General features: G+C 47.6%; 1 protein-coding gene across 2 annotated transcripts in view; it reads right to left on the reverse strand.

Annotated features, from left to right (window-relative positions):
• Window positions 1-15,361, reverse strand: part of LOC127004408 (transcriptional enhancer factor TEF-1-like) — a 136,858-nt gene that overhangs the window by 50,709 nt on the left and 70,788 nt on the right. For both annotated transcript variants that reach the window (XM_050872068.1, XM_050872069.1), the window contains one exon: window positions 14,937-15,108. In XM_050872068.1, coding sequence (XP_050728025.1) covers window positions 14,937-15,108 — 172 coding nt within the window. The remainder of the gene's footprint in view (window positions 1-14,936; window positions 15,109-15,361) is intronic.

A 15,361-nucleotide genomic window follows, 5' to 3' on the forward strand; every position in this document is an offset into this window, starting at 1 on the left:
CATCCCTGCACCGTGCCAGGCTCCCGCGAGTGGCCCTGTCCCTGACACCGCTGGTTTACTGGCTCGGTGCCAAGGAAGGCCAGGCGGGGGTGGTTGGCACTAACGACTCAACAATCGGCGGTAATGGCCCGTCCTGCCTCTTGAGAGCAGGCCGCGCGGTGCCTCCTGACCCTCCCCTCCCTGTCTGCTGTCTTCCCTCCCGTCCCTTTCTTGCACCAGTCACTACTAGCCTCTGTCCCTCCATCCTCTCTCTCTCTCTCTCTCTCTCTCTCTCTCTCTCTCTCTCTCTCTCTCTCTCTCCATTCACTAGCCTCCATCCGTCCTGTCCCCGTCCATTTCTCTTCCTCCCTTCCATCCCTGAAGTCTTTTTCCTCTTTACCAGCTCGTCCATAATTCACTTCTCATCATATTCTCCTTCCCCTGCTTCTCTCTCCCCATAAATCTCAGCATTTTTTCGTCCCTTTCTCAGCTCTATAGCTCCATCTCTTGTCACCTTTTTCTCCTGCCCCTACGACCCTTTTCTGATGGTAATGGAGAGGGAGAAGGAGAGCGACCAAGGGCTGAATAAAATATATGGAACAACGCCCGCAATTCGATGCCTCAATACAGTGAAATAAAAGGATGGTCAAATATTATTACGTCTTAGAGGAAGGAAATATAGCAGAAGGAAGGCTGAGGATTGCACCCGTTTAAGAGGTCACCAGAGACACCGCTATAAGATCTACGGGTCAGTCTAAAGATCCGATTCAGCCTTATCTGTGTATGCTCTCAAAACATCCCAAATTTACGACTTTCTGATGGCGTATATCTGTAATGTCTTAATCGCTGTGATATGTTGTAAATTGTGGCCTACTCTAACGCATCACGGCAGTTCACTCAGTCATGTGTGTGTGTGTGTGTGTGTGTGTGTGTGTGTGTGTGTGTGTGTGTGTGTGTGTGTGTGTGTGTGTTGCTAGGTGCACCCTTTGTGTTTATGTCTGGTCCATGATAAACGTTCGTATTCAAACCCGCGAAACGCTCTGCCATCTTCCTCTCCCTTTAATCTTCACAATAGTAGGAAAAACAACACCAAGAACCACAATGCAATAATTTATAAAAGGTATTAATTTTCACAACCATAAAAAAATTCGATTGGCACTATTTCATCGTTTTCTTCATCATGTGTGAAAATTAGACACAGAAGGCTCAGAATTTATCAAGGTCTTATTATCACGACCATAAAAATAACAACATAATGAACTCGGATTTTTAAAGGGCTCTTGTTACACGGCGTCCACTCAGGAGCTCGACGCTAAGAGCCACACTTTTAAACATTTCTGCCCCCAAGAACACGTAATTTACTAATCTTTCGTGGGAGTTTAGGGCATTTCCAGGGGTACTTTTATGACCCTGGTGGTAGTCTGAGTTTTCTCCTGTACCGTGAACCTAACAGAACACTCATTAGAACTCGATTAACCTCCTTTTTGACCTTTGAAAATAATTGGTGTGAGGGGCGGGAGCATCTGACAATACCAACCTAAGCCTACACAGCCTCGGGAACCAGCGGACCGAGGAAGAACTAAAATTTTCGCCGATAGCTCAAGCCGGGCCGACAGTATCCGCCAGAGTCGTATGCAAATGAGCCTCGAGTGCTGACATCATCTGACCCACGTAACCCAACCTGAGCTGCAAGGCCGGCGGCGCGCGAGGAGGAAGGGCGCCCTGGTTCCTGCGTTTCCTGAGGTATGTCCGCTAATTCGTGTGTCCCATTCTGAGGACCTACATCATGGGGGAGAGTAAATAGAGGATATAAAGGAAAATTCAGTTGAGTACGAGGGTGTAAGGTAAAGTTGGGGGCATACGATATAACTGCGCGTGGTGCTTATCAAAATGAAGATTGATTGATAGATGTTCTTTGATATCCTCCTTGTGAAAATAAAACAGGGAAAATAAATAAGATACGAAACTTTACTACTGCCAAAAAAAACAAGAATTACTGAGCCTGTTACTGACAAGCTCATTTTCATATCTAGCACATTTTTCCCTTGGGTAGTTTTTTTTTTTTTTTCTTCCCTCTTGCTGATACGAGTACTATATGGAGCAGCGCGTACTTATTGGCAAGTCTATCCCAAACTACCTCATTCATTCGCCCCAAGCCAAAATTACTGAGGTTATTATTCACAAGTTCATTTTCACACCTAGCACATTTTTTCCTTGGGTAGTTTTTTTTTTCCTTGCTGATACGAGTACTATGTGGAGCAGCGCGTACGTATTGGCAAGTCTATCTCAAGCTACCTCATTCATTCGCCCCAAGCCAAAATTACAGAGGTTTTTATTCACAAGTTCATTTTCGTATGTAGCACATTTGTTTTCCTTTTTTTTTTTTTTTTTTTTTTTTCTCTCGTGGCTGATATGAGTACTATTTGGAACAGCGCGTACGTACTGGCGAGTCTACCTTTAAGTTACCTCATTCATTCAACCCAAACCAACAATAATGAGTTAACTGTCATATCTAGTTTCTTTTTTCTTCTTGCTGATATGAGTACTATTTGGAACAGCGCGTACGTACTGGCGAGTCTACCTAAGTTAACTCAATCATTCGCCCCAGTCCCCCTCCTCCTGCCTGCCCTCGCGACCACAACCAGAGAAAACGGATCCGCACCCCGCCGTAATGACGCAAGGAGAGTCTTCCCGTGATATGGCAAGGAGCGGGAAGGTTTAGTAAGGCGGACAAGGCGGCTAAGGCTTTCCCGGATCGCGCCACCATTGATAAGGCGACCAAACTTAACTGTAGCACTGATTAACGTTGAGCCCTAAGCTATTCACCACAAGGGCTACTACTACTACAGGTAAACAAGAGGTTATATATACTGGGTTGTGTTATCTCGAGTGAACTGTATGTGTGAGGGATCTACCCAATAAAAGTCAATCAGTCGGTCAATCAGTCCCCTTCCCCCTCCTCCTCCCCTACTCGGATATCGCAAAGCAGCAATAACCGAAGTCTTATCAACGTTGCTCAACACACACACACACACACACACACACACACACACACACACACACACATTACTTATCGGCCAGAGCGAGGAAGGAAAACTAACTAACAGGGGGAAGATACAGACACCGTGCGGGGTTGGGACTAGGGGTCGTATCATAAGACATTCCATCGCGCAAGAACACATACTTGACAAGGCTTTCGTAGGAGTGGTAGGCATTTCCATGAGTAGTTTTATGACCCTGGTGGTAGTTTGACCCCTCCTCTGACCCGTGAAACCAAAGAAACACTGATTAGAACCCGACTGACCCCTTCTTTGACCTTTAGAAATAGCTGATGTGAGAAGCCAGAGTGTCTCATAATACCAACCAGAGCGCCTGCCAGACCTGTTCATCACATCACCCAGTACGCGGAGTCGCCAGTCAGGCCCAGCAACCCTTGTTTACACGCGCCGCCATGCAGCCAGCCTCTCCTTTACCCAGTCAAGACTTTCCTATCACTTTAGATTTTCCGATCCCCCTCGCGCGGCCCGTGTCTTTTTCCAGTGTGTCCTCCGCCCGGCCCCCTCGCTCCCCTCTCGTGTATTGCGCCTCTCCCACGCCCTCACGTCAACTGGATATTAAAGTTTTTTTTTATTACACGTAAGGGGGATTTGTTGGCTTCTTCGTACACTGTTCTTGTTACGTGTCCCTCCCTCCCTTGCTCTCCACGCCTTCCCTGCCTTCTGAAGCTGCCCTTGGCCTGTTGGGTATGTGTCTCCTAACCAAGTAAATGGGATCAGTCTGTTTTTGTTCGGTGTGTCCCGCTCTTACCATCCACGCCTCCTTGTCCTGTAGTAACTGTTCTCGACCCTGCAGAGGATCCTCACGTCCCATAGACTGTTCTTGTTCGCCTTCCCTTCCTTGACCTTCACGTCCCTCCACTCAACACCGAAACTGTTTTTTGTGTTGTGTCCCTCCCTTCCTCTCTACGCCTCGCCCCCCTTTCAGAAACTGCTCTTGGCCCTGTAAAGCGTCTTCTCACCCCCATAGAGCCGCTCCCTCGCCCCTCGGCCTTCCTTTACACCCCGCGTCCCGCTCCTCTCCTCCCATGTAGGGATGCAGCGGCCGTATGCAATAACTTTGGGGAAGACCCAACGCTTCGCCAGACAAAGAATTCATATCGCCGGGACCTTGTAGCTGCGAGGTGTCAGCTGCACAGCCCCGGGCCAGCACAACAGCGGGGCGGCACAAGCAGGGACAAGGGAACAGGGGCAATCTAGAGACAGGAAATCGGGGAACAGGGGCAACTAGTGACGACGGGAAACTGGGGAACAGGAGCAATCTAATGGTAACAGGAAATCGGAGAACAGGGAACATGTAAACAGAGGCACTCAAGTGACAGCAGGGAGTCGAGGTTCAGGGAAACAGGGGACATTGAAGTGATGACACGGAACGGAAGAGGGAAAACAGTGGAGCAGGGGAACAGTGAAACAGGGCCAATCAAATGAAGAAATAATAAAGAACTGCACGGGTTCAGCAATCAGCAGCAGCACCTCGGCGGGTTCCTGCACGCGGGTGGGTGTTGCCTCGCCACCCGCAGCAGCCTCACCGCCACTTACAGTAATGTCAGGAGGAAAAACTGGTCCTCGCACGACGCTCCAGACACGGACAGACGACTTAGGGGGGAGCACATGTCTCAAAACGAATCTCCTCTCATGGTGTTTACAATTATACATGATGGACGAGTTTGAAAGAAGCAAGAAACATTATGTGATCCCAAAGCCTTCTCTCTTATCTTTCATTGAGGATTTCCGTCTCTCAACATCAATATTTTTCCTTCCGATGAGACGAGGCTATTTCTGACCCGAGTTACCCACCCCTCGGTTCTGAGCTTCTTGCGTGCGGCTCCTTTGCTTAAGATCTTCATGGTAGTCTCCCCGTCTCGTGTTCGGTCGCTCCCATAACATCCCGGCAATGAAAACACCCACCAAGCGCAGCGAGAGGCAGTTCACGTTGACTTGGTCTGAACCGCCCCGTCCTCTGCCCTTACTCTGAGGTCACACCAGGGCGGGGAGTGCAACGCTGCCTCCCCGCCTTCCCCATCAACCCCTCAGGCGGCAGCAGCGTGTTACACCATCTGCACGACCCATCACCGCCCGCTGGGTGTGGGCGTGGCGCCGTGTGGAAGGCCGGGGAGTGGCGTGGGCGGCGCGAGAGGCAAGTCAGTGTTGATGAAAGAGCCAGCGTCTGCGGTGGTGTGATGGAGGAGGGCGGAGGTGCAGGAGACGGTGATTAGGCTATGGTTGGGTAGAGAAGATAGAGGAGGACGTAAATAGGATGGGAAGTTATTTGCCAAGCTGGATTAAACCTTCAAAACTTTATAATCCCATATGTAGGAAAGTTATACTCCAGACGTTCGAGGTTGATGCACACACACACACACACACACACTCAACCATGCGCACAGGATCGCCCCTCCACTGTCTCGTCTCTGTCGGGTATCCCAGTGCATGTAATAAACAAACGACAACAACACCTCCAGCTAGTTATGTGTGTATGTGTGTGTGTGTGTGTGGCCGCTTGAGTCAGGGGGAGTCAGCAGCAGCAGCAGCAGAGGGCGCCCGTCAGCCCCTGCCACCAAGAGACAAACTGGCAACTCTCCCTTCTGTCCAAGGCCACCCATGCATAAATGATACGTTTGTAGTTAATGATTTTGAAGCTTGATATTATGCCTTGGGCGCGGGGAGAGAGAGAGAGAGAGAGAGAGAGAGAGAGAGAGAGAGAGAGAGAGGGTAGGGCCAACACCCCAAAGAAAGCCCCAGATTACCGTCGGGCTGAGTGCGGGAGGCGCGGAACTTTGATGAAAGCACGGATATCATCACCAAGTGTTCACAAGTGTGCCTGCAGGACGGCCTCGTGGGCTTTTGGTGGTGGTGGTGGTGACGGTGACGCCTTGTGCTCCACCCTAACCTGCCCCACACCGCCCACCACCCACCACCACTCCTCCACTCGGCTAGGACCCAGTGCTCCCTCCCTCCACACTGAGCCACAGTCGTTCTGCCACATGACCCCTCTGGCGAATATGAGGCCGTGCTCTTGCTTGGGGCATGCTCTCTCTCTCTCTCTCTCTCTCTCTCTCTCTCTCTCTCAATGTTTGCTTGTGTGTATTTTTATATGAATGTGTGTGTGTGTGGGGGGGGGAGGGGCATACTATATATATATATATATATATATATATATATATATTATTCCACAACTAGACAGATAACAGAGGGAAGCGAATAAAGAAAAGGAAGAAGGGCAGCACATCAAAGACTGAAGGGCAAAGGGGATTCAGATTGTAAAAAGAAGGAAAAGGGAGAGGGACAGACGCAGAGAGACAAGCGGAGGGGGAGGAAGGAAGGAACGGCGGAAGAGGGAGTTAACGCACGTGTGGTCTGCGTCAACCTTTGGAGGAAAATCGGGAATCAATAGTCGGACATTTCGAGTCATCTAGCCCGGAGGTGAGGGGGGGCGGAGGGGCAGGTAGGGGAGGGGAGGGGAGGGGAGGGGGCAAAGCAAGGGCCAGTGGCTGGAGGAGCTATTGTTGAGAGGATGGGACGCGGCCCGGCGAGCGTTCACCTCCTCACCTTTCCTTCCCGTGCATGGTCAGGTGTCACGAAGGCCATCCACTGACCTCAGCCGGGGACTTTAGTGTCCGAGGTCAGAGGGCGTGTTGAGGCGTGCAGCCGTGTGTGTGACAAGGCTTGCTGCCACTGATGTATATATGTACGTACGTATGTGACTAGGTGTGGATGTAGGTTATTTTAATTAGGTCAGGTGTGTGTAGGTATAGGTAAAATGGGTAAGGTAGAGTGGGGAGAACACACGAAGCTGCGCGTTTCGGCAGCTCTCATCTTCGACCTTTCCCACGTAGCAGGTACCCTTTCATCGACCAACCCGAGCGTGAGTGTAAAGAGCTGGGTGGGGGAGTGCCTGTGGGTTTGTAGCTGGACGTGCTAACCACTACACCACGGAGGCGCTGTGTGGTGAGGGCGGGAGGGGGGAGGGGAAGGATAAGTGAAGGAAGAGTATAAGAAAAGATTTGGTGACGTATGAGGTAATGGTGGAGTACCGGTCAGGTGGTGTGCAAGCCTTCAACACGCATGATGAGGCAGCGTGGCAGTGACGTGAGGAGCGATAAGCATAAGAACATTGGAGTATGAAGTGTGGAGTGGTAGAGTTTGTGGGGTGAAGGTCACGTTATGCGATGTGGTTTGGCATGCTATGGTATGACACGGTACATGGTGTGGTGTGAAATATTGTGGCCAAGATCGGTGTGTGATATGGTTTAACAAAGTATGATGTGGCGTGTTTTGTAATAAGTTATGATGAGCTAGAAAAAGACTTGAGGTGATGTGGCGCGGTGGTGTGGTGTGGTTCAATACTCTGATGTGATATGGAGTGGAGTGGGAGGTGGTGGTGGTGGTGGTGGTGATGCAATGCGGTGCCTGGCAAGGAGTGCATCGATAACTTTGATAACAGGACAAGTTGACTGGTTCATTTTTATGCCTCCACTCCCACACACTTCCTTCTCTCAATCACCACCACCACCACCACCACCGCCACTACCTTGAGCCAGCCAGCCAGCCGCCATGTGTGTGTCTGTATGTGTGTTTGTGTGTGTGTGTGTGTGTGTGTGTGTGTGTGTTCGTAACCGCCAGCTCGTAGTCTCAACATAACCCTCCCACCCACACCGTTCTTTTTTTTCCCCCTCGTCTTTTTACAGTCCTTGGCAACCAGAACTCACCCCCACACACGCTCACTCGCACCACCTCTACACGTCACACACTCTCTCTCTCTCTCTCTCTCTCTCTCTCTCTCTCTCTCTCTCTCTCTCTCTCTCTCTCTCTCTCTCTCTGACCTTAAAATATATGTGGTCTTCAAGTCTGTTTAGTGAGTTGCTAGACTAACCAAATATACGTTTAATGAAAGACCTTTTTGGCTAGTATAAGATGATTCAAGAAACAGGAATACACATAGTCCTACGGTATGACACTAAGATTCATCGGCAGTGCTTTAAAAAAATACACCAGCGGGCTATTTTTTCATTGTTGTTTTCTTTTCTTTTTTATGCCCTGGAGCTGTTTCCTTTGCTTAAAAAAATAAGAAACGAAACAAGCAAGGCAAAAACAATACTAGCTAGCAGTGAGGGAGTTATTACATAGGCCTCTTGCAGACTCCTTACGTTCTTATGTTCTAAGCGAGAATTCACAACATTTTACCACGTTCGAATCGCACTATTATTTGACTGCGTGCTGAATTTTCTTGAACCTCACCGTGAAAAAAAAAAATCAAATAAAAATGGCAAACTCTGGAATTTACCCACAGCTGAAGCATTTACACCTTTCCCCTCCTCCCCTCTCCTCTCCTCTCCTCTCCTCACCTCTCCTCGACTGTGTCTCGGGCAATTCTCATCCGCTGCATTGGTGTTATGAGAAGGTCTGAGAGGGATGAGCCAACACTAGTCTGATGTGACGCCCACTTTTCTTCGCTTTCGGCTCTTACACAAATATTTTCCAAGGCCACAAAGGAAATGAGTCAGATTTTCATGAGTGTTTTTAACGTTCATGGTACAGAAGTCTTGTCACACTATCACTAGACTCACAAAACTACTCATGGAAATACCCCCAACCTCAACAAAAGCTTTATTATATGTGGATGTGTGAGCCCCGAGCTGTCTCAGAATATGGGCCCAGATGTGAGTGTTTTCAACGTTCATGGTACAGAAGTCTTGTCACACTATCACTAGACTCACAAAACTACCCATGGAAATACCCACAACCTCAACAAAAGCTTTATTATATGTGGATGTGTGAGCCCCGAACTGTCTCAGAATACGGGCCCAGATGTGAGTGTTTTCAACGTTCATGGTACAGAAGTCTTGTCACAGTATCCCTAGGCTCATAAAACTACCCATGGAAATACCCACAACCTCAACAAAAGCCTTACTATATGTGGGTGTGTGAGCCAAGAAGTGTTTGAGAATACGGGCCCAGATGTGAGTGTTTTCAACGTTCATGGTACAGAAGTCTTGTCACATAAAACTACCCATGGAAATACCCGCAACCTCAACAAAAGCCTTACTATATGTGGGTGTGTGAGCCAAGAAGTGTTTGAGAATACGGACCAAGATGTGCAGCGGCGTGGATGGATGGCGCGAGTGCTAAAAGGAGGAAAAAAAAAAAAAAAAAAAAAAAAAAATCCCGATGCAGCCAAGTAAACAACCAGCTCTCGTTTTTATTTGCAGCTTTTCACGTCCCCTAAAATGAAGATGTTATTACTTTTTACTGGCAAGGTGCGTCAGACGGCTATGGCTTCACGTGAAATATTACCTTTCTGGCTTCCCCGCGTCTCAAAAGAGGAAGCAAACATCCAACCCACTCTCACACGGGTCACGTTTTAATTAATTATGTAACAAGCCTTGAGAACATGTGTTGCCAGAGTTCGCTTTGCTTTCCTCTGCACCGTGAATCACTTGTTGGAATGTTCGTTTTTTTTTTTTTTTACGGTAAAGGAAGTATATTGTAGATCAAGAGCAAAAATAAATAAATAAAAGTCCGCTATGATAAAAAAAAAGCCCACTAAGAAGCATTAAATCGCTGACAATACAAATTAAGCTCAGATATCGCCTGATGCACGAAATCTCCAAGTGAAAATCTTTGGCAATCGTTAGTTATTTCCTTGCAGAAGCGCTTATTCAGGGCTGACGATTAGCCGCGCACTCTTTCTGTTTGACTTGGCTCTTCTAAAGTCACTGACAAAACCAACTGAGTCTAAAAATTTGACTAATACGCAATATACCTGTAATCTTTTTGGCTATTATAACATAACGAATTAAGATTTACGATAAACTTAGAACAACAGGTCAGGTACGAATGGCCAAGCCTGTAACACGCAACTTGATATGATTACAATTATTTATCTGCTAATATCTAACATATGTAGACAAGCTTATTTGCATCGATAACTTTGATAACAGGATAAGTTTACTGGTTTATTTTTTATGCCTACACTCACATACTTCCGTCTCTCAACCACCATCACCACCACCACCACCTTGTTATCTCTTGGTGTTAACGATGGAATGTACAGCTCGGATAGGGGCAACAGGTCAGGTGAGGGTCGCCATTAACTAGTGGATGAGCCCAGCCACACCGTAGACCTCTTTTTTCTCCCTTTTTATTTGATTTTATTTTCTTCAATTTTATTTTTTTTAGTTCTTGCTCTTCTACCTGTTTTCTTTTTCACCCATTTTTTTTCTTAGTCTTTTTTTTTATTCTTCTCATCTACCTATTTCTGTTGCTGATGATGTTTATGACGATGTTTCTGCTCCTCCGCCTGCTCCTCTTCTCCACCCTGAATCAAAACACTATCCACTACTCTGCTTCCTCGTCCACGAATCCAACTCTACTTTTACCTGATGTTGTTGATGACGATGTTTCTGCTCCTCCGCCTGCTCCTCTTCTCCACCCTGAATCAAAACACTATCCACTATACTCTTCTTCCTCTTCGTCGAATCCAACTCTACCTCTACCTCTACCTCTACCTGATGTTGTTGATGACGATGTTTCTGCTCCTCCGCTTGTTCCTCTTCCCCACCCTGAATCAAAACACTATCCACTATACTCTTCTTCCTCTTCCTCGAATCCAACTCCACCTCTAACTCTACCTTTACCTGTACCTTCAGCGCCTGGCCGTGGACGCGTGTATCACCAGCCCCGAGTCGTGACCTTAAGCACTCCGCCGCTCACTCCCACAGATGCGGCGCTGTAATTTTCGTGTCCGGAGTGCGAGGAATGAAACTGACATACAACCCCTCTTTTCTCTCTCTCTCTCTCTCTCTCTCTCTCTCTCTCTCTCTCTCTCTCTCTCTCTCTCTCTCTCTCTCTCTCTCACGTACTGCATTACACAACAATTGGCCATACCTCCTTTTTTTTCCTGTTGTTTTTTTCCTTTTCACTTTTCTAGTTCTTGCTCTTCTACTTCTTTTCTTCTTCCCCCCCCCCTCTTTTTTTATTAGCAGTTTTTATTCTCCTTTTTATCTTCCTGTTTCTGTTTCTGTTGCTGTTGTTGTTCCTCTTTTTTTTTCCTCCTCCTCCTCTTTCCTCACATTGAACCAAAACACTCTCCACTACTCTTCCTCACTGCATAACCCTCCTGACCCTTCTCTCTCTCTCTCTCTCTCTCTCTCTCTCTCTCTCTCTCTCTCTCTCTCTCTCTCTCTCTCTCTCTCTCTCTCTCTCTCTCTCTCTCTCTCTCTCTCCACCGTGATCAATGTACGGCCAGGCACGACAGCGGTGATGAAGGAATGAGAGCAATTTGGGGAAAGGGTCCGGCATGCAAGTACTGGTGGTGGGGTGGGTGGTGGTGGTGGTATGGCCGAGACCAGTGCATGACCGAAGGCAGTTTACCATCAAACAGCCAACACCACCACCACCACCACCATTACCATAGCACTCCACTTCCTCCAACTCCACCACCACCAACAACAACAACACTTCCTTTCTTCCTCCTCCACTATGATATTTTCCTCCTCTCTCTCTCTCTCTCTCTCTCTCTCTCTCTCTCTCTCTCTCTCTCTCTCTCTCACCAGCACCATGACTCTCCCTCACGTTCACTCCTTCCTTCCTGCTCACGCTTGCTTTAAACGAACGACTTTAAGAGCGGCAGTCAAGGCAAAACAAAGGTAAGGTGTGGGGTGCTGGAGGAGGGAGTGGGGCGCCCTGGCTGACTGCGTGCTTGCCTGCGTGCCTGACCCCCCTGCCTCCCTCGCTCCTAGCCCCGACAGGTGGTGCGTGCGTCCCGTGGCTGTTTACACGCTGACTTACATCACTTGGCGGCTTGTCCACACACAGTCCACCTCGCCCTCACTGGGTCAGGAATCTACGGTATTGACGACTTGTTCCCCTCGTCTCCCCTTGCCCGCCTCGCCTCGCCTCGCCGCGCCCTCTTCCCCTTGCTTCCTCCTCCTCGTCCTACCCCACTTCCTCCTCCTTCTCCTTTTTCTCTTTGGTTACACGCTTCACGTCGCAAAGAGACCAGGGACACACACACACACACACACACACACACACGAGGGTACCCAGGGTGTCGTGTCCAGGCTGACGAGTGACTGTCAGCACGCGAGGGCAACAAACACACTAACCCCAAGAAGGAAGGTGACCCCGTATGACCCCACGTGACCCTGACTCGCCCTTCCCGACACCTGTTACGCGGCCCGACACTGAGTCACACTTTGGGTCAACATGAGGAAACAAGGAACACGTAAATAACTAATGGCAATAATTCTTTAACTGTAAGACGAACATAACCTTGAAGAACACAAGAGTTAGCGGCCCAGTTACTAAATCACGCTCTCGGTCAACATTAGGAAATAAAAAAAGTACGCAAATAACCAATAACGAGACGGACACAGAACAAGATGAACATAACTTTGAAGAACACAAGAGCACGCAACCCAACAACTAAATCCAGCTTTTGGTTAACATTAGAAAACAAAATCAAGCAAATAAGTAAAAAAACAAAAAAGCCAAATTCATCACATTTAAACGAGCATAACATTGAGGAACCCAGAGAGGACATGACCCTAAAGACAGAAACTGAAAAATAAGACGTCGATTCAACCTTAAGATTTGGGAAACGATACAGAGACATTCCCACATCAGCGTCACGTCAACGCTGCATTAAATCGTGGCCCACTTCGCATATCCCTCCCCCCCCCCCATCCCCCCCACCACCACCACCACCGTGTCCTTATCACCAGGATGTAAATTATGACTTTCCTCACCGATACTGTACACGAGTGGCCCCCAACCCTGACTGACATAACAACATCATTAAGTTAGGAGAAATTATTCAGCGCCAGTGATGTATGACTTGTTTTCACTTCTGCACCTCGTCTAAATATCATTACCTGACATATTCCGTGTTCATTAGCTCCGTTAAAGGTGAATCATCCAACCGAGTACATTTCTTAGTTTCGGTACACCAGACCTCGGAATGCGATGTTTGCGTGTCAGTCTAATGTACTTTTTAGCTTCCGTATATACTTCAAGCTTGTGGATAAAGCCTCAGAAAGCTGTAAGATTATTTGTGTCAGTTTCATGGGCGTATTCATTTTTTATATACCTTTAGACTGTTACAATATACCTCAGAAAGCTGTAAGATTATGTGTGTCAGTATCATGGGCGTATTTATTTTCTTGTATGCCTTTAGACTGTTACAATATACCTCAGAAAGCTGTAAGATTATGTGTGTCAGTTTCATGGGCGTATTTATTTTCTTGTATGCCTTTAGACTGTTACAATATACCTCAGAAAGCTGTAAGATTATTTGTGTCAGTTCCATGTGCGTATTCATTTTTTATATACCTTTAGACTGTCACAATATACCTCAGAAAGCTGTAAGATTATTTGTGTCAGTTTCATGGGCGTATTCATTTTCTTACATACCTTTAAAGTATCACAATAAATCTTAGAAAACTGTAAGTGTGTGTGTCAGTTTCCCCTTGTACTCGCTTCCATCTAAATAACCTAAAACTGTCGTACGTATTAAGTAAGTCTCAAAAAACTGTAAGATTGTTTGTGTCAGTTTGATCCGCGTATTCGTTTTATATATACCTAGATAAATAGGAACAATAAATCTTAGGAAACTTGTATTCGTCTAAAAAAAAAAGATTGTTCGTGTATCAGAATCATGTAATATTCATATCCATCTATACTTCAAACTGTAGGAACCTGTATGATTGTTTGTGAGCCAGTTTACATATTTGTTTCCATCTATACCTCACTGTCGCCCCAAGTCTCAGATATCAGTAAGAATGTTTGTGAGTCAGTTTCATGTATTATTCATTTCTCTCTACGATGGCGCACTAAAACTCAGGAAACTGTATGGTGATTTGTGTCAGTTTATGCACACTCGCGGCCATTCAGCTCAAACATCTGCACCTGACTTGCATACCGCCACTCGATATGTTCTATCTTTATTAAACGACCCTGAGCTCTACGTGTGTCCAGGGCGTGGGTGGGCAGGTGGCCAGCGCTCATCTGTCTTTCTCAGCTACCAAGGCTATAAAAAAGACAGGCCGCAGCGAGTGAGTGGTGGCCGCAACATACCAGGAGCTTAGGGGAGCCAATAACACGCCAGCGATGTACCGGGACCAAGGGAGCGCCAAGAATACGACTGACAATGTACCGGGAAGGGGGAAAAGTAACAGCACTACCAGCACCGGACTTGAAAGAGAAGGAAAGATCACTGCCGGAAATGTACCGGGAAGAACGGGGAACCAAGAACACTACCAGCAACGTACCGGGGGCAAAGGGGGGACCAGGAGCACCACCAGTAATGTACCGGGAGGAAGGGGAGCCAAGAGGAGCCAAGAACGCTGCCCAGAGGAGTCAGTGCCCGGCGTGGCGTGACCGGCAAGAAGGAAGAGGAAGGGAAAAATCTTGTAACCTGTAGGTGTCCGCGCTACACTTTAATCAACGAGTAATTTACTCCCCAAAGACCTTCGTGGGCATGAATTATATCGTAATGGTGCACAAGAAAGCAGTGGAAGGCCGCAGGAGGAGGGGAGGGGACGAGATAAAGGAAGACAGGGAAGGGATTCAGAGGGAGGTGGAGGAAGAGGAGGAAATGGATAATATTAGTAACTGAGAGGGAGAAGAAAATGACGAGGGGAAAACTGAAGAAGTGCAGGAAGGCTAAACGGGCTGCGCAGAGGGCGGAGACCAGCGGACAAAGACGTAGGAACACCACGCAAGGACACAGCTACTGCTCACCATACTTCTTACAATATTACTATAAATGGGAGGGAGAAGACACTGACGAGGAGATAACTCAGAAGTGCTGGAAGGCTAAACGATCTGACCAAAGGGTAGAAACGCGGCTAACACACTGCTGCAGGAACGCCGCGGAAGGAAAGTGTCTCAGGTACTCACCATACATCTTCCCCTCGTCGGACAGGATAATCTTGCGTCGGCCACACGGCGGGTAGATGGCCAGCGCCTCCTGAAAGCTCTGCTCGATGTCCGGCGACCACACTCCCTCCGCGTCGGCCCCACTGGCGTCCTTGTCATCGTGAAGTGAGTTAACGTCGTCATCGTCAAGTGGCTGTGGAGGAAACAAGGAGAAGGTGAGTCATGTGAACCTCAACTCACACGCGGGACACAATGATGATAATGACATACACCTGAGTTTTAAATGTAAGACAAATCTATGGATGGGGAAGATAAGGTAAGTAATTAGTTCACAGGTGCTGCGATACGTAAGCCGACTGACCTCTAGTAAACCTCTTATAGCCATGTGTATATGTACGACAAATCTATGTAGTGGGATGACAGGTAAATGATTAGTTTACAGGTGT

The sequence above is a fragment of the Eriocheir sinensis genome, chromosome 28, assembly GCF_024679095.1.
Source record: "Eriocheir sinensis breed Jianghai 21 chromosome 28, ASM2467909v1, whole genome shotgun sequence".
NCBI lineage: Eukaryota > Metazoa > Arthropoda > Malacostraca > Decapoda > Varunidae > Eriocheir > Eriocheir sinensis.